Source organism: Orcinus orca, chromosome 1, assembly GCF_937001465.1.
Source record: "Orcinus orca chromosome 1, mOrcOrc1.1, whole genome shotgun sequence".
In the NCBI taxonomy this organism is placed as follows: Eukaryota; Metazoa; Chordata; class Mammalia; order Artiodactyla; family Delphinidae; genus Orcinus; species Orcinus orca.
Window position 1 is genome coordinate 52,153,713 of NC_064559.1, and position 20,349 is coordinate 52,174,061.

The 20,349-nt window shown below is 38.5% G+C and overlaps 1 protein-coding gene across 6 annotated transcripts in view; it reads right to left on the reverse strand.

Moving 5' to 3' along the window:
• Window positions 1-7,256: 7,256 nt before the first annotated feature.
• Window positions 7,257-20,349, reverse strand: part of RALGPS2 (Ral GEF with PH domain and SH3 binding motif 2) — a 314,686-nt gene continuing 301,593 nt past the window's right edge. For all 6 annotated transcript variants that reach the window (XM_033428158.2, XM_049700970.1, XM_049700964.1 and 3 more), the window contains 3 exons: window positions 18,328-18,433; window positions 15,651-15,742; window positions 7,257-12,968 (listed from right to left, as the gene is read on the reverse strand). In XM_033428158.2, the coding sequence (XP_033284049.1) occupies window positions 12,939-12,968; window positions 15,651-15,742; window positions 18,328-18,433 (228 nt within the window). In that variant the 3' untranslated portion in view covers window positions 7,257-12,938. The remainder of the gene's footprint in view (window positions 12,969-15,650; window positions 15,743-18,327; window positions 18,434-20,349) is intronic.

The window sequence follows — 20,349 nt, forward strand, 5'->3', positions numbered from 1 at the left end:
CTGGCACAGACATTGAAAAAAAAAAAGATTACATTTGCATGTTGACAGCACATGAATTTCTTCAGCTAGAAACTGTCCTAAGCAAGAATAACTAAAACAGGAAGCTGCTGGTTGTTCTTTCTTTGAGTCACTTAATAAATCACAACATTATTTGCTGAGCTTTTGTGCTGCTAGCTCTGGGCACCAAAATCCGCTAGTTACAGCTCTGAAAGCCAAAGTCCACCAGGTTGAGAATCAGACCAATCAGAGTTTGAATCCTGGCTCCATCCCTTGCTGGGTGACGACGTAGGCAAATTCCTCAACCCTTCTGACTTTTCCTGTTGTTATTTGGGAAGAAGTATCCCTTCCTCATAGGGTTGTTATAAGGAATACTGAGATATTGCATATAAAGTGAGTAAGATTACTCACTTATGGGATTATGGGATGAATCAAATTGCTAAGTTTCCATGAAACACATTGGGAACGTGGAGTGGTGTCTGTAGGGACACAGTGAGGAGACATAGGGCAGGACTCGAGTGGGCTGGACAGGAGACCAGCGGCTTAGTCACCTTTGCCTAGATTGGCTTTGGGGTCCAGGTACAGGGACTGGGTGATGGGGAGGGAGCTGCCCCCACCCAGCCATCTGTCTGTTCTGACCTCAACTGCTGGGTGAGAGACCCTGCCGGGCTCACGCAGGTGATCACTCGTCAGGCACTTGGTCACTCCTGAGTGACTCTCCTCAGCCCTCCTGTTCCCACCCCGACTGTGAGAGCCCTCGGTCAGAGACAGCCTCCCATTCCCCAGAATCTGGCAGAGAGCAGGCATCCAGCACATACTGGTTTTTACTGGACATTCCCAAGTATATACTTTCCAAGAGTAAAAGAAGAGACTTCTTCCCAGACCAACTTGCTAACTAGCAAATGGATAATTCAAATGTTGCCAGGAAGTCCCTGGCAGAGGTACCAGAAAGGTACCAGAAGCTGCTTTTCTTAAACTCCTCAGAGGTGCAGTGGGTTACATTTTTTGACAGCAATTACATAGCTCAGGGCAGATGGAAGAACAGTGCAAAAGAGAACTTGATTTGAGCAGGACTTTTGCCTTTGTTTTAGCAACTGTTTACCAGATACCATAGTAGCACACCTTGCCCTGGTGTGATGTGTGAGACGCCTCCTTAGCCATACGGGAGAAGGGAAATACTTGCCAGTAAAAGCTTGATTATTTTAAGACACATCAAAACAAAAGCAACGAGGGAAACAATCTGGCTCTAAGAGTTTAGGAGAATTCAGCATCTCTGAAGAAGCTGGTGTTGTTGACAAAGGGAGACTAGGGCCCCGAGGGAGCAGAGGGCCTGCCAACACTGACTGACCCCGTGAGGAGGCAGCTGCTCAGCTGGCCTCCCCGTTGATTCAAGAACCAGCAGGGGCCTGCGTCCCGTTTACCCAAGTGGAGGAACAGAACGTTCCCCCTCGAGCAGAACTGCGGCTGACAGGGCTGCGGGCAGAGGCGGCTCAGGGCGCTCCAGCCATGAGCGAGGGCACTGGCTGACCAGGGCTCCGCCGCCTGCCCCTGCGTCCAGTCTCTACACCACCTTTCTGGCCGGTGGAGGCGCACTTCCTCCCCTTTAATCAAAACAAAACAAACAAAAAGGATCCACATAAGGAACAAATGTTCCTCTCCCTTATTTTGAGACTGTTAATACCTCCTGGCTGTTACTTTTAAAAATTAATGAATTATGGGGGCACAAACAGAAATCTTGCAAGAAATCTATTAAAGTATTCTTTTTGCAGCTCCATCATTCCTTACCAGCACACAGAAGTCTTAAAGGTGGCTTGCCTTTTCCCCATCTTCCTCGTTTTTTCTTTTCTCCATCCCATCTTTTTTTTCCTCTCTTCCCTCCCTTTCTCCTTTCTCTATTTCCCTTGTATCTTCTTTCTTCCTTTTTTTCTTCTCTTAAAAATAAAAGAGATTATTATTATTATATGTAAGAAGTCCGGAAGTTGGACTCTCCCAGGGTTGGGTTAATTCAGCAGCACAAGGAAATCACTGAGGACCTAGGTTCTTTCCATCTTCCTCTCTGCTCTTTGGGACAGCTTTGCTTCCAGGCCAGCTTATTTCTCGGTCATAAAATGGGACCCTCTGTTCCAGTGGAGAAAATCGGTCAAAAGACTAATGGGGAGTGGTTGGGACTATGGCGCATTGGGGCAAATGACCTTGCCAAAGGCTTTTAACAGAACCACTTTCCTGTTGCTTCAAGATATTTCGTTGTTGTTAGAGGGAGGAAAAGAGGATCACGGGGATGTTCTGAAATAACTGCTTCGTGAGTAAATACATTGTTGCAAGCAGTCAAAACATTGTTATTGCTCCAGTTTTGCAGAGGTCAACACTGAGCTGCAGGGAGGATGGGAGGTGGGCCAGAGATCAAATGAGGGTGAAGGCTTCCTCAGCCACTCCACAGCTGCTGGGGACCTTGCTGCGGCCCAGCCACAAGCTCGGCCTCCCATCCCAAGCCTCCTCAGAGTTCTGGGGCGCCGTCTCCTCCTTTCGTGCCCTCGCACCACCTGGCGCATATGCTCATTCTCCCCTTGGCATGCCATCCATCGCATTCACAGGGATGGAGCTGCACACGCACAGCTTAGTGTGCTGTGAGGATGGATCCTCCAATCTCCCCTTTCTAATCCGATTTCTCATTCCCAGTGGTTCTCGGACTATGGCCTGCAAGCCAGCAGCATCAACCTCATCTGGGACCTTGTTAGAAATGAACGTTTTCAGGTCCCACTCCAGACCTGCTGAATCAGAAACTCTGTGGGGTGGGACCCAGCAATCTAAGTCTTAACAAGCCCTCCATGGGATTCTGATGCCTTCTGATGTTTGAAAGCCACAGTCCTAAAGCCTCTGTAATGTTCAGAGACCAACAGTCTAAACATTGGTTTTTAACCCTGGCTGCACATTCATGTCACCTGAGGGGCTTACTGCCTCCCCGCCCCCATGCTTACTTATATAATTGGTCTGGTGTGTAGCCCAGGCTTTGGGATTTTTAAAAGTTCCCTGGATGATTCTGAGTTGCAGCCAAGGTTGAGAACCACTGATCTAAACAAATAGGAAGGGAGACAATCATACTGTAAATGATTAAGTTGATATCCAAAAGTGAGACACATTGACAAAAAACGTAGGGGGGAAAAAGTCTAACATGAGAGGTTAAACTGTGAAATCAGAAGTAGAAAGAAGAGAGATGGTTTGCATTAGACACTGTTACAGATAACCCCGCTCCCACAATTTAAATCAGGCTGAAAAGCTTATTATCTCCTTTGGGAACAAGTATATATTGATAGTTTCTAAACTGCTGGGGGTATTACATGAAAAGTTCTCTTTACTGCTTCAAAACACACAGCTCTCTATGAGACACTTTCATCATTTGATATGTTCCCTTCACTGTCCTTTTCCCTTCTCTGAGTTCGATAGAGGGAACTTGAGCTTGAGCTGCAAAAGAGTGTCAAGTCACCATTACACATAGGATGAGCCCCTGTGAAAGTTCCTTTAGTGCAGAAGGCCCTCCTGCTGGCAGTAAGCTCAAAGAACAAAGGGCATCCATGGACGATTTTAACCAATAGGAAAACTGAATACAAGCCTCTTCTTAAAGAACGAAAAGCATGAAACGAGAAATAAGTCTTCCTTTGAGAGGGGAATTAGGTTTAATTTAGTAAAACTAAGGAATCACATAAAATTTGTCACCCAAGTGCATGAATTATCTTGATTTGGAATGAGACATAGAACATAATTAGCTATGTCATAGCAAGTTAGGCTAGAATCAAAGGTCTCAATTCAAATTGCATCAGGCCATACTATGGACTTTTCTGTAGGCTGTCTATCCCAAAGATCCAGGGAGATATGTGACCACGACCCAAAGTACAGTCATTTAATCTCTTTCAACACAGAAATTCTGATCCTGTATTTGTGTGGTTAAGATTTGTTAAAACATTATTGAGATTGCAAAAGGTCATAAAACATGGCTACTGTAGAACTTAGTGGTCAGTAGAGGTCCACTGGTTGGTTGTACTTACTGTTAATTGCTTAAGATGTAAGACACAGTGAATCTCCAGGTTTTCCTTCCACGCCTATTGGAAAAGTTTCCTGTTTTCACGTTAAAATCTCAGAATAGTATCTGGCAATAAAAACAGCAACTTGTCTCTCTTCTGCAATAGCTTAGTATAGATGCTAACAGTTTCCAAACCTAAACTGTATGAACAACTTGGTTTTGACACGCAATAACAAAGCAAACTGAATAATCGTTACTTTTACCTGAGACTGGGCTGTGGTCAAATCAGCCCAAATTGAATTCCAGTTTTAGTGGGTACCAGGCACTGTCCTCATATTCTGATTTAGGCAATTTGGGGTGGTGTTCAGAAGTCATCGTTTTAAACAAGCACCAGGTGGTTGCAATACTGTTCTTAATAATCAACAATAATACATGAGGGCTCTTTTTTTTTTTTTTTGCGGTACACAGGCCTCTCACTGTTGTGGCCTCTCCCGTTGTGGAGCACAGGCTCCGGACGCGCAGGCCCAGCGGCCATGGCTCACGGGCCCAGCCACTCCGCGGCATGTGGGATCTTCCCGGACCGGGGCGCAAACCCGTGTCCCCTGCATCAGCGGGCAGACTCTCAACCACTGCGCCACTAGGGAAGCCCATGAGGGCTCTTTTTAGGTGGCTTTTCTTCATGTTTTTCTCTACCTGCCAGTCTGTCTATAATGAATATACCTGGCTTACTTCTTCAGTTGGCTTACTGGTTTACAAGAAGATGCTCCTTGGTTCACTATGACTTCACTATGCAAAGACCTCTCCCTTGTTTTACTTAAAATTTCCCCTTCACCTCTAATCCCACTCCCTATAACTGACTCCATGAGCAGAAATGGCAGGCTACGGAGCAACAGTGACAACAACTCTCCCTATAACACTGACAGCTCTTCCTAATGCTGGTCCTGCTCTTGGGGCTTTAGAGACATGAGCTAAGGTGAGTCTCACAACTCTATGAGGTGTCCTTTGCATTGTGTACATTTTACAGATGAGGAACTTGAGAAAGAAGGTTAAGTCATCTGCTCAAGATCATGCAACTAGTAAGTGATCCAGTGCTGGAATTCTTAATTCTTATGCTCTGTATACATACACAATTTCCCTAATACTGCCCAGATGCTCTTTGGCATGGCCTCACCAGTTTGATGAATATAATGTGACAGCTCTTCCGTGATTTTACTTTGAATTTCTCTATTAGTGAGGTTGAGCATCTTTCCATAGATCAGCCACATAGGCTTCCTTCTATAAACTGTTTATTCATATCCTTTAGCACACTTCTCTATTGAATAAATTTTCTTATTACAGAGAAAAAAAAATCCGTGTATATTCTTGATATGAATCCTTTGTTTTATAAACTCCAAATATTTTCTCCCAATCTTATCACCTTATTTGCAGCCAATATGGTAATGGAATCATACTGGACAAACCACTGGAACTAGATAAGGGATTTCAATAAAGTTGCCAGATGTTAAGTATTGACATAAAAATCAACAGCATGGGCTTCCCTGGTGGTGCAGTGGTTAGGAATCCGCCTGCCAATGCAGGGGACATGGGTTAGAGCCCTGGTCTGGGAAGATCCCACATGCTGCAGAGCAACTAAGCCCGTGCGCCATAACTACTGAGCCTGAGCTCTAGAGCCTGCGAGCCCCAACTACTGAAGTCCACACGCCTAGAGCCCGTGCTCCGCAACATGAGAGGCCACCGCAATGAGAAGTCCGCGCACTACAACAAAGAGTAGCCCCTGCTCGCCTCAACTAGAGAAAAGTCTGCATGCAGCAACGAAGACCCAGTGCAGCCAAAAATAAAATATAAATTAAAAAAAAAAATCCATAGCATTGGGACTTCCCTGGTGGTGCAGTGGATAAGACTCTGCGCTCCCAATGCAGGGGGGGCGTGGGTTCCATCTCTGGCCAGGGAACTAGATCTCACATACATGCCGCAACTAAGAGTTCGCATGCCACAACTAAGGAGCCTGCGTGCCGCAACTAGGGAGCTGGTGAGCCGCAACTAGGGAGCTCACATGCTGCAACTAAGACCCCAAGAAACCAGATAATAAATAAATATTAAAAAAAATCAATAGCATTCATACACACTAGTAATTCAGCAGAAACAAAAACTGGTTTACCTAGGAATAAACTAATAAAAGATGTATGAAAACAGTAGGGAGAAAATTGTAAAACATTAACAGACACTAAAAACTCTAAATAAATGGAGAGACATTTCATGTTCATAAATGAGATGAGTAAATCTTTCAAACTGTTAACTCTCAAATTAATCTATAAATTGAAAGCACTTCCAATAAAAATACCAACAGTATTTTCACTGAACTTGACACACTGATTCTAAAATTCATAGAGAGGATGAAAGAGTCAAGAAGAGCTAAGGCAAATTTGAAGAACAATGCAATTATCTCACCAGATATCAAGACTTACACAGCTAATACAGTAATGAAGACAATATGGTACTGGCTCAGGGACAAACAACTAATGAAACAGAAAAGGGAACCCAGAAACTTAGCATGCATACATGGAGAACGGGGTGCTGTGTGAGGTAAAGACAGGCTGACCCCATCAGAGAGTTGTCACTCTCTTTTGGTTCTAGTGCAGGGACAGGGAAAAATTTCAAAGGCATCAGAAAGGTGAGAAAACAGTTGAAAATTGGGTTATGGTTTACCCAAACACTGGGCATTCAGTCCTGTCTGGAGGTTTCGCAAGCTTCTTAAGAGGCAAGCTCATGTGGAATTCTTAGAGCAGAGCAAACACCCCAGCCGATGACTTATAGGAGACTCAACACATGTATTTCTGTACTTCTTCCCATTTAAGGCTCCCTAGGCTGGAAGACGGATTCTATTTTCAGAAATGGTGAGAAGTGAAAGTGTCATTTTTTGGAATCTATGAAATACAGTACTAGCAAAGAGGGCCTCTATGGGGACTGGTCATATTATATCACATACTTGGAGTGGGGAGATACGGTTGGAAATATTATACCCTTGACCTCTTTTCCCCAAGGCCCCATCTGTCAGCATGCCAGGGCACATCCTTGTTCTGGGATAAAGAAGAGCAACTGAAGTTTACCCAGATAGAAGCTTCCCCATACCAACAAAATCCTTGTCAACTATTTTAGAAAGAGGAAAAAAATCAACTTAGAGCATTTATTTAAAAGTTAATGATAAAAATGTAAATATGGAAACAAACTATCCCCACACAATCTATATTTTTAAGTAATTTATTCCAATAGAAATATTTCAGAAAACTGTACTTAAATTCATTTTAAGTTAGATTATGCAAACACACTGAAGATCTCACACTCACATTTGCATATTAAACAGAAACAAAAAGTGAGAGAGGAACCAAGCTGCACGTCACTCCAGGAGGTCATAGTGCAAATGAGTACTTCATCTTTGTACCTCAAGTTAACCGGGATGAAGGAGAATAAAAATGGCTTGTGTTTTCCTGTATATTATCATCATTGGATATTCATCCCCACAGATGCTTTTATCTCCTTTAGATTACACTGTGAACGAGTTCCCCACCCCCTCCCCACATATAACATACTTCAGTCGGCTGTAAAACAATGGATTTGTCAATAATCAAGGTATAGAAACTCTTTTGAGTGTCTGGTGACTTATTATCAGCTACTCTGTCAGACCTAGTAAGTCAATAATTACTGGACTATATCTGTGAATAGTTCTAATAAGTGGTATCTTCATGGGAAAATTAATATTTGTTACCTCATATCTAAAGCACAGCTAAGTACGAAATTTTCTACTTGTCTATTTTGAAAAAAAGTTCAATCCCAAAACATTCTAATTATGTATTCCTTTAATCCCATCACCACTTTGCAGTCCAAATGACTAGAATCAAACTTTAATTTCTACTAACAACCCCTAAGGACGAGTTAACCCTTCATTTGGCTTTAAACACTAAATTTACTTGCCTATTCTAGAACATACTAGCCCTTTAAAAAATGTGAAAATAGCATCTTGACTCAGTTGAACAAGAGTAGCTCCAGATCTTGCAATAATCTCGGAGAAGCAAAATGTTTCCAGGCTTTGCTTTTACTGAGAATTGGCTTACTCTCTTAACTTCTCTTTAATTTATATTTTGGAGCTGTTTTCACTTTCCTGACATAGTATTTTCAAGTAAACAATAACTGGTAGGTTAAGTGACTGCTTGTTTGGTCTGAGTCTTATTTAAATATAAGAATGTACTGAACTAAATCTCACTTCTGGGAAAAGGGACTCTCATTTCGGGATTTCAGTAGCTTTAACAAAACCCAAACAGATCTTTCTGGCTGTACTGCATTCTTTTAAGGATTTTCTGAAAGGACATAATTAAATCTATGTTCAAAACAACAATTTCAACAACACAAAATAAAAATAAACTCAGCTGGATGGATGCTCTTCAAAGTTGTTCTCAGGAGTGCTCATCTAAAGGCTGATTTGGTGGGTTTAATTTTAATCTTCTACCCTGGAAGGAGAGGAGCAGGGACGGAGCTTGTCTGAAAAGACTCAAAGCCAAGGTGGAATGCAACAATTACCTAGAGTGATCTGCACACATTTTCTTAGACCTGCTGTGAGAAAGAGTAAGCTGGTGGAGAGAGGGATAGCACACACTCCTGAAATAAGAGGAGTAACAGGGCAAGTGATTATTGTCATACTCGATGCCCTAAAGTTGGTCTTCAAATTGATAAGGCACTGACCAAATCTTCCCCACACTACATACTTGAGATACCAGTGTAATGAAATTGCTTTCCAAAAGCTTAAAAGTTTGCATGCACAGATGTCTTTCATTGGAATCCTCTAACAAGAGAAAAGTAATTACTTTAGACACAAGCCATTTTTAAGGAAGCAAAACCAGAAATACTTAAATCATTTTGAAAAGGTTGACTTCACACAGAAAATAATTATCACCAATGTGATTAAATAACAATGTTTGTTAGAAAAAAACAGAATACTACTCTGGCTGTAAAATTATAAATTTACTATGTTTGAAAGAAATATAAAAGAAGAGAGAGAGAGAGAGAGAGAGAGAGAGAGAGAGAAAATAAAAGCAAACCCTAAAAGATCACTGAAGAAGTCAGACAAACCTCACCACTTGCTTTGTATCACCTATTCATGCAACAGCTGTACTACTGTTCCACGGGGACACAGTAAAAATTCATCTTCATTTTCAAAAAGGGATCCAATTATTTCAAAAGCCTTTGAAGCAGAGAATTTTTTAAAATTGATGATTATCTTCTGTTAAGCAACGCTGGTACCCCTTGTTTGCAGAAGAAGATAATATGGTGGTTTAAAAACTCGTTGTAAAGGAATGTGCCTCAAAAAAACAGGAAGGAAATCAATAGTGGATACATTCTTCTAAAAAGTTAATGGATTAAATCTACTATTATTGTCGATTTCTAATTAATATGATGTCCTATAGTTTTGTCTTCAGTAGTAAAGGCATATTTAACTTACAGATTTAACCTTAAAAAAGAAAAAAGAAAAAAGAAAAAAGACTTCCGCTCAAATCATTTGGCCAGGTAAATTCTAGTAATCCTAAGAGAGCAATAGGCCGGGCTGCTCTTGGAGGGCCCTGGTTTCAACTAATACATAAGGTGTATACACTAGAGACCGTAAACATTTTTTCCTTCTATAACAGTGCACCTTGGGCTCCTTTATAAATCTTCTAGAAGAGGAATAAAGCCACTTACAGAAACTTTGCAGCTACAAACACCCTAGTTCTTGACATACAAAAAGACACAATACCAAGACAGTCCATACAGAAAGTAGTGCAATAGTCATATGGCATTTTCCACACAGGAAAACATTTGTCATTGAAGTACATGCCTGGGGAGTAAAAAATACTCAAACTCAAATTGCTTGGATCCCTTTTTGCAATGTTTACGCAAATAATATCTACACAGTGAAGAAAATGTAATAGGAAGGTGTGTTTGATTGGTTCTTTTAATTCTTACAGTTTGGAGGTATGGTAAAAATAAAGCCTCTGAAAAAAATAAGCAGAACTCAAAGAGGGAGCATGAGACCAAAAACAGTGCTCTTCGAGGTCAGCAGTTATTTTTATAGTTGTATTTTAAAAACTGTTATGTTACTTCTGCATGAAAAATAAGCTTCCATGTTCAAACAAACAGTTAAATAAGATGTGCCTCAAACTGTATTTTGGGTGGTATTATACTATTACACCAGGCTGGATAATATACCAATCATTATGTTTACCAAAAAGTAGCTTAAATTATAATGGAATTTCCAATGAGGTCTTCTTGACTTGGAGAGAAACAAATGAGCTTAATATTGGTGGAAATTTCAAGCTTTTGAGTCGCTACTTTACAAATTTATTAAGGGTAGGCCTTACAAGAGGAGAAAAATTTCACCTTCCCACTAATACACTGCCTAAATATTTAATATATTTTGGTAACATTTATTTTTCCTTGAATTATTATTAGGTCTCATTTGGTGAATTACAGATAAAAAATTCACCTACACTATTTTAATTCACTTCCTTCACTGATCTTTGCTTCAAATGCTAAATTCACCTTAAAAAGCAATGAGCAATCTTTTGAATGGACAAATTTGAAGACAAAAATAATGGTGACGTCCGCTGCACGGTTCAGTTTCAGTCAGTCAGAGGCCACAAATCTATATATGGACTTAGTCACCAAACCTGAACACTGTTCTCACGCTGCACAAGCAGCCTCATGTTTAGCGCTGAAAATATCAAACACATCTTCCAGTGGAGCTCTCTCTTTGGCAAAACTGTGGGCTGTCAGGCTCTGACTTCCAGGTGCATATCTCCACAGAAACTTATCTACTTTAGCTTATTTATGACAAACAGAAAACATAATAAAAAATCCACAGGGTTTTCATCCACAGTGTTTTTTAAAAAGCACATACACTGTTAAAAACACTTATTTCTGAAGAGAAATAAACAAGAAAATTAAAACAAAAGTCAGATGTGCAAGGTCTACAGAGTAATACTGCTATGCTGGTTATGCAGAGGGCCTCTTCTCAGCGCCCAGTGTGGGCTATGCTGGGAGATAAAATCACTAGCATAGGCCACATTTTGCCCTCTTCCAGCTCATGTCACTTTTCACAAAACCAGAAGTAATGGTATTACTAACTGTGCTATATGAGAAAGATATTTGAACTCTTAATATCCTTTCCAAACAGAACACTAAATTTAAAAACTAAGCACTCAGGGAAAGCTCTTCTACTTTCCAATGGAGAGATTTTTTAGCTAATTATTCTAATAAGCAATATTTTCTATTTAAGTTTCATGGATTCAAGGATGAAATACTTATGATTAAAAAAAAGCATAAAATTCTCCAAGAATACAATCTGAAAAATTTTATGTGAGGCCCAAAGTAATAGAAGTCTATCAGAAGTTACCAGTCAAAAAGCACTTCTTACTCTGGGCCACAGCCAAAATCCATGATGCCTCATGAGTTTGTAACATCCAACACACAGCCTTTTTTCAAGTGCCAGTTTTTTGTTAAAACTCTAAGGCATTTCACCTGCAAACATTTTTTGTAACTTAACATTTATTTCAAAAGTTAAATGCATTATTGCATTAAAGAGCTCTCACAAAACTGCTTGATCAACTACTGACAAAATATGGTTTCATTGTAAGGACCTATAGTAAGTTTTGAGAAAAATGTTTGTAATAAAGGAAGCTTAAGTAGGAAGGAAAAGTTTTGATACTTAAAATTCCCAGCATCTCAGTCTTTCACCTTTTTCCCTTTGAAAATTATTTTGTATGCCTTATAATAAAATACATACATGCATACGTACATACGTCGACTCTCTTTTAAACAAATGTGATCCTGAATCTCATATTGATCAAAAATAATGAAAATGAATAACAAAAAAAATAACTGGCATTGTGCACATGAAACACTGTAAAGGAAACTATCCTGATAAAATATCAATACATCACCCTTGATGATAAAAATCACCTGTGAGTGATAGAAGGGGTAATCCAATTCACTTGAAAAATGTAGTTATTGTAAAATCTTCTTAGAAAAGTTTAGGTAGGGATTACAGTTCTCTACTAAGCAGATCTGTGGTCCAACAATGAACTCATATAGAAGGCCAAGCTTTAAACCCAGCTAAAAACAACCATGTTTTCTGGAGCCCACTTGAAAAAAGTGTCTGGCATATGAACACTCAGCCTTTATACCTCCTGCAGGAAATAATGTACCCCAAAGAGTACTAAATTTCAGAAGTTTAGTGTTTTTAAAAATCTCCCCTCATCCAAAACAACCCCCCCCCCCCCAAATCCCAAACAAACTCCAACAACTCACATTATTAACATTTCTAATTCCTACACTCTTGTTGTGAAAAAGCGAGTGAGGCTGCAGACTAATGGAAGCTCAAGCAAACCTTTCCGCTAGGCTGCTGGTAGAACCCTACTAAGCTGGAGTAGCTTTACACCTCACTTTAAACCCAGCTCCTAATGTAACCCATAAGAAATATGTTTTTCTTTTTAAAGTGTATCTAAAAAAAGGCGATTCTCCCCTCCAAAATTAGTACAAAGTTAAAAGAAATGCAAATTAGCTACGATCTATTCCAAGCACAGCACCGCCAGAAGATTCACACACACTATTTGGTGTTTCATGTTGGTTTTCCTTTCATTCTTTTAAGGCAGTGGTTTCCACAGGTCAGTTCAGAGATAAGAAGCATGGTCCATGGCAGTTTGTTTTGCAACTCCAATTTGTTCTCTGGGAATATCTCACTTCATTCCCTGAAATTAGTGCTTTTTTGGTTCAGAACTCCAGAGGCTGAGATGGAACCTCTGGGCTCTTCCTGGCACAGGATTGGTTTATAGCTGGCGCTCTTTCATCAGGTCCTTGCTTTCACTTAAGATAACAGTTCACCTTGTTTTTTATCAGGCTTTTACTCAAAAGTCATCAAGTTTGTAGGAACCTAAAAAATATAAGCATTACAAACTGACAGTATTTAAAAGGTGTTTTTCAAAGTACTATTTCTTATATTTCCTTGTCATTCTAAGTAAGCCCAAATATTAAAATCTTTCTGACCTAAATATCTTTTTAAAAAAGGAATTTGATAGAAGGTACTGTAATTGTTTATGAATAATGAATAAAATACACTAGAACATTTTTGAGAGGAAGTCACTGAGATGAGTTAATACTTTTTCCAATAAATTGAAATCCGGGTGGGAAAAAGGGCAGAGACAGTATCTTTCTTGTCTAACACAGGGGAGCTCAGGAGATGTTTGCTGAGTGAATAAATGAATGAGGAAAGAGTAAGTATGGCCGTAGTAGTGTGAGATTCCACACAAAATGCTTGTCATCATTTATTTTTTCATTATATGTATTACAATGAATTCCTACATGCAAATTTTAAAATGCAGCACAGATAATTTTATAACAAACATTACTAAGAATTTCTTTGTGAAATCATCATGAAAATGAGTATAAAAGAATAAAACTCATTGCTAGATAAACTCTTACCTGAAACTTTGTGACTCTGAAAAATCTATAGGTTATATAACAGTTTGCTGCTTATAGACTGGATCAAATTTAATTTGATTTCTTTTAAGTCTGAAATTCAACAATAATTCTTAGAAATATGAATATATTTTGTTTTTAAAAATTAATGAACCCTCTAGTCAAGGACTAAAGAGGGCTTCACCATGCTAAAAAAAAATGCTCTTAACTTTTACTACCAGTTTTCCAAAGTTGTGCTGGTAGAGAAATTCATGCATCAGTGGTCATTACTCTGTCCTTTAAAAGAGCTTAACAGTTCCCACACTTTAGCAACCTTTTTCTGAAAACCTGGGATACTAAAAAAAAAAAAAAAAATTAATCTCTTATGTGTGTCAGCTTCTGAATGAAAAATTATTTGACAATATAATCATAACTGAACTATAAATACAACAGTACAAATCCAAGAGTGCTTAAATTAAAGTATAAATTCTCAGGGTCTGGTTCTAAGAAAACCAATATTTTAATAAAGTAACACTTTCATTTCCTCCTAAGTTGCCTGACTATGGTTTAAGGTGTTGTACCTGAGTTAGAGTCTTCTACTAAAAGTTTTCAAATTTCACAGCTTCTATTTATAAATTTGCTACTTCTCTGATTCTTCCAAGTATAGGAACAAACAAATTAAAAAAACCCCATTTATACACATCTGGTTGGCTTATTCAGTAGCAAAGTCCACTAATATAATAAAAAGAAATTGAACCTCTATGCTGGTACGCATACCCTGTCTAGATTAATCTTGAAACTTGAGATTGAAAAGAAATGATACAGTACTTTAAGCTACATTTAAAGAAAATGTACGGCATGGAGCTGAATCCTGAAAAACTTGGTTTAGGCAAAAGAAGGTTTGTTTCCTTCATTCTGTCCCAGACACTAACTTGACAGGGGCAAGAAAGTAATTTTTGCTCTATGGTATTTCATGTCCTTAAGGGACATTGTTAAGAATGGTACCAAATATTGCTATTAGTCTTTCATATATTTTTGAAATAAAAATTGTAAGAGAACAAGGCCCATTCCAACAATATTTAAGAAGAATGAATCTATAGGATGAAGACAGAGTTTGTGTCATCTCAGGTCCACGATTTTTTACTTGTTTGACCCTGTGTAGGTCATTTAGGATTTCCGAGCCTTAGTTTCTTCCTTTATCAAAAAAGGGATAATAACTTGGGTCCTGATAGCACACAGTGGAAAATACATTTATAACCTTTATAAACTTGTATAATGTATTATATTATTCAAAATTAGCTATTGATAACACTTACCATATACTTCTGTATTTCAGTACCTTAAGACAATAAAATTTTCAAATATATTCAACTGAAAACTGGCCTAAAAAAGTCTATGTTTATTTATGTCTGCCCTACCAATTCATGGTTCAACTTTAAATCTGCAACCGGGTTTGGGGTAAACACCACTATGGACTCATTCCCCTTTGTAGCTGAAAGCCTTTGAGTTAGACCATCTTTGTTTCAGTAAAAATAAAAACAAACAAAAAGTCCACATAGTTTTGGGTTTCACTGCAAGCACAGGAACCCGCATAAAATTGTCAATAGAACAAGTAAAGACAAATCAGAATAATTTTTGTTAAGGTGCCATCATATTTTTACCTCTCTAGAGTCTCCTTGCCTCCCACTACATTCTCCCAACAAGGGCTACAGTTCCCTGTTTTGAACACCTGAAGCTTGTTCCATCTTCAGGGTCTTTGTGCACTTACTCTTCCCTCCACCAGAACTTTGTTCCCCCTTATCTTCACATGGCCCTTCCTTCCTGTCATTCATGTCATTGTCATCTCCTTAGGGAGATCTTTGCTGTTCACTCTTATTTATTTAAAGTCTGTCTCTACTCCCATCACTCCGTATCATGTAATTCTATTTTGTTCATACGGTTTTTACTACTTGAAATTTTGTTATTTGTTCGCTTGTTTATTACCCATCTCCTCTCTAAAATGTGGACTTCATGTCTTGCTGACTGTGGTCAACAAGAAATAGAATATGAACAGTTTCCCTACTTCACTCCAAAAATGAGTCCACTTACTTCTCTTTGGAACTCTTTTAAATATATTCGCAATTTATGGACTATTTTGAGGGTTAAGAGAGATGCTTACCTGTTGTTTGTTACTTTGGCAGGCTGCACTCAAGTGCTTAAACCACAGCATTGCATTCATCCTACTGCCAGCTTGAAATTTGTATGAATTTCCTAAAATTATTAAAAACAAAGGGAAACAATAAAAATTGATGACAGTTCTCCGTTTAAGAATTCTATTTCTCTAACACCTGATTTTCCAATACATATAAAACGAAGAGTTCTCTGTGCTACAGTCACGTGCTATCATTTACGCAGAAAGTCACTGTTTTGCTGTTTATGAATTGGCAAAGAAGTATTTTGCCTCCTTAAATGCTCTTTAAAGTATATTTAAATAAAATAATTGTTTGGGGCTTCCCTGGTGGCGCAGTGGTTAAGAATCCACCTGCCAATGCAGGAGACACGGGTTCGATCCCTGGTCTGGGAAGATCCCACATGCCGCGGAGCAACTAAGCCCATGTGCCGCAACTACTGAGCCTGCACTCTAGAGCCCACGAGCCACGACTACTGAAGCCCGTGTGCCTAGAGCCTGTGCTCCGCAGCAAGAGAAGCCTCCGCAATGAGAAGCCTGCGCACCGCAACGAAGAGTAGCCCCCGCTCACCGCAACTAGAGAAAGACCGCACGCAGCGAAGACCCAACGCAGCCAAAAAAAAAAAAATAATAATTGTTTGGCTTCTCTAGATTTGTATGAGTGGATGAGAGTGCAGGATATCACTTCTCAGCACTATTTAGATGATCTAAATATTAGTAGATGCTAATACTGAATTTTTATAGGCCAGAATGCTTTAACATGTTTAACACTTAAATATTAGCTATTTAATGTGATTAAGGATTAATCAGCTAACATCAATATAACCTATGCTTTTAGTTTTTAGTTAACATTTGTCAAAATTATTAGAGAAATTTCTAGGTCTAGTGAGGGCTTATGTGAAAAATCTGAGAAGGCAACTTTTTCTCTTTTAGAAAATTAGAAATTCATTTGTTTCATGTGTGTTGTAGGTATTTAGACCTTATGTTGACTCTAATTCAAAACTGACACATAATAAGGATATTTTATATGTTTATATGTATTAAGGTAATAAACTGAGAAAAGAAGAAAGGACTCATGTAGTATAGGTGCCCTAAGTTGAGCTTAATTCCCCTTTTTCACTGACCTGAGTTCTTTTTATCTCCCAATTCTTACTGAGTGCTACTCTTTCCTTTATAACTGAATTCAATGGCTCAAGAGCCTCATCTATATGCAGGCGTTATACAGCTCTTCTTTGAGATTTTCTCAAAGACTTTTTTTCACTTTCAGAGGCAACAGCTTTCTTCACCAAATGTTTAATTACTAAAATAACACTGTTTTGCTTGTTAAACACAGATGCAAACATTAGATCAACCTAAATAGCAGACGTATCTGATCAGCTGGCCACAGCTGCCATTTACCTACTCTCTCCTCCCTTAAAAAGACCATCAGTACAGACTTCATAAAAACCTTGTACTCTGAAACGGTTCTGTCAAACACACTAAGGAACTGATGGAAGACAAATAATTTGTTAACTTAACCCCATGAAAATGATCTTTTATAAATAATGAAGGCCTTTGGGATTGGCAGGGTGGAGGCTGGGGCTTTGAATTCAGAATGTTGAGTAGGAGCTCCTTACTCTGTAAGTCAACCTATTTCATCTAAAAACATAACATTTTGCTATTATTTTTTTCTGCACTAACTTTTTCTGCATATCTTCTTAAATTTTTACTTAAAGTACCACAATATCCTAAAAGCCGAATATCTGTGGATATGCATTCTAAATAAACAGAAGTCAGAGTATAATTTTACAGTCAGTAAATGGTAATATAACTTCATTTTAGTAGTAGTGAGCTGCTGAAGTGGAAGATTCTGGGCAGATATGGAAGAATTTTCTTTCTGGCTTCCTTTGTGGTGCTTATCAACAGCTGGCAGATTTTACGAAGGAAGAGCTGCAACCACATGAGGATCTGTTCTGATGACCACTGAGGTCTCCACAACTGGCACAGGCAGGGTGAGAAGGTATGATCTGATTCTACTACACAGCCCACCCTCCAACCTCTCTCATCCACTTTTAAAGTTTAAAGTTTTAAAGTTTTTAAAACTCCTATGGTCAATAGCCAACACTTTCACTCATAAATGTCTCTATACATTGTAAGCTAAGTATTATAATTAAAATTATACTTATTTGGAAAGTGGTTTGAGTCAAATTACCAATTAATTTAATTAAAAGTAATGGAATAAAAATCATTTAAAGGAAAACTTCTGCCACATTCAGAGCTTAAGAATAACAATTGATCTCAGAATATAAACGAAGGGGTACTGCATATTGTAAATCTGAGATTTTAAAGTTAACAGTGGTCTATAGATTCTCGAATTCCCTCCTTCCTTTTCTGGTTATTAGCTCTCTAGGGATTATTTGGGTTTTTAATTTCAAGCTTATGCCCATGTAGGAAAGAAAATAAGCTTATTTAATAAGCTTATTAAATAAGCAATTAATAGATATTGATATCTAAAAATATTGCTATCATTAGTATACATTACATTATGTGACACAAATATTTCCCAAGAGATTGAACTACACAAACAATGCCCCTAGTCGTGTATTCCAGTTAAACTATTGATAAATTTTGGCTTATCGAAAGTTGTGTACATGCAATACCTTAAGACCTAGTTATTTTAATGATTCACCTTTCTCAGAGTCAGTCAGCAAGAAGAGATCTGGATGTTCCGGGTCATCAGCCATCATCACCATCCATCCTACTACAGACACGTTCTTATTTGATGTTGATTTGAACTGAGAGATAAAAAAAATAATTAATGGAAACAAAATTTATGGCTTATTCTATGTAAAAATTAACTGTTAGAGAGCATATTTTCAGTTTCTCCTAGAGAGAGACGAGATTTCATGCTGGTCAGGTCTGCTCCCGGTCTCTTACAACTAAATTCCATGTAGGCATGCCCTCTTCAGATAGTCTCTTATACTTTCCAGATCTTTCCCAGCTTCAACTCTTCATCAAAAGTTAACTGTCCTAGCGTCCACTCCCAAAGACCATGATCTGTTAGTAGATCTGGTAAATTTTTCTGTATTGTTTTTTTTTTGTTACTGTGCTACACCTCACCCCTTCGTTATAGGAAACACACTTCCATTTTAATAGAGGTGTTATCTCCACACACACATCCTTTACTGAATATAACTGACATATAACATTGTATAAGTTTAAGGTGTACCAATGTAATAGGGGTGTTATCTTAAACCTGATAACCTGATGATTTAATGAATCAGCACCGCCATCAAAATTCTTAATAATATATTCTTGCCTGTATTTCTCAAAAAGAAGGTATTCTTAGCATGCTTGTTACTTGTCTAGTTATTCTTTATTTTATAAAGTTACACTTTAGTAATGGAAAAAAAAGGGCTGTTATAAAAGCAAGAAATTTAAGTTAATCCTACTCATGAACATAAATGAAAAAATGTTAAATAAAATATTGGCAAACTGAATCTAGCAGTGTATAAAAAAGCTGGTACATGATGGCCAAACTGGATTTATCCCAGGAATATGAGGGTGACTTAACGTTAGAAACCAATGACTGCAACTAAGTTCGGTTTATTTCATGAAAGCAAGCTTAGTTCAACTTTAGATAAATTATTAAAATAAATCACCATATTAACATTAAAAGAAAAAAGTATGATCAACTCAGTCGATGTAAAATAAAACCATTTGCTAAAATATAATGCATATCTGTGTGACTTGGAATGGAACAGAATTTCCTAATTCAATAAGGGGTACCTACCAAACAAACAAACAACAAACCCCCCACAAAACCCGAACAAAACAAAGCAGGAAAGAAAAAAACAAAACAAAACAAAACCCAAACCAAAACCCTGCAACGCATGCTCAAGGGTAAAATGCTAAAAACACTTCAAAATCAGTTTTAAGACAAGGATGCCCACCATTGCTACTTCCATCCAACACTGAATTGGAAGACCTAGTCAGCACACTAAGATAACAGGAAAGAAATAAAAGGTATAAGGGTGAGGAAGAAATAAAACTGCCATTACTCACAGATGATATTATCTACACAGAAAATCCACCAAGTTAATAAGAAAGATCAGCAAGGATGCTTTGAAAAGATCAATATAAAAGTCAACTGCGGGCTTCCCTGGTGGTGCAGTGGTTGAGAGTCTGCCTGCTGATGCAGGGGACACGGGTTCGTGCCCCGGTCCGGGAAGATCCCACATGCCGCGGAGTGGCTGGGCCCGTGAGCCATGGCTGCTGAGCCTGCACGTCCGGAGTCTGTGCTCCGCAACGGGAGAGGCCGCAACAGTGAGAGGCCCGCGTACCGCAAAAAAAAAAAAAAAAAGTCAACTGCAATTTTATACACTAGAATTATAAAAGTCACTTATAGGAAAGGTACCTAGTAATATATGTAATAAAAGACATACAGGAAAGTGTAACAGTTAAAAGACTTTCAAGAAGACCTAAATCAACAGAGAAAAACCATGAGATGAAGAAAAAGGTTCAATGTTGTAAAGATGCCAATTCTCCCTAAATTGGTCTACAGATTCAGTGTCATTTCAATAAAAATTCCAGTAGGGTTTTATGTGGAACTTGAGAAGCTGATTCTAAAACTTACATGTAAGAGCAAAGGATCAGAAATAGCCAAGACACTCCTGAAGAATTAGGCTGGACTTGCCTTGCTACACAAGAC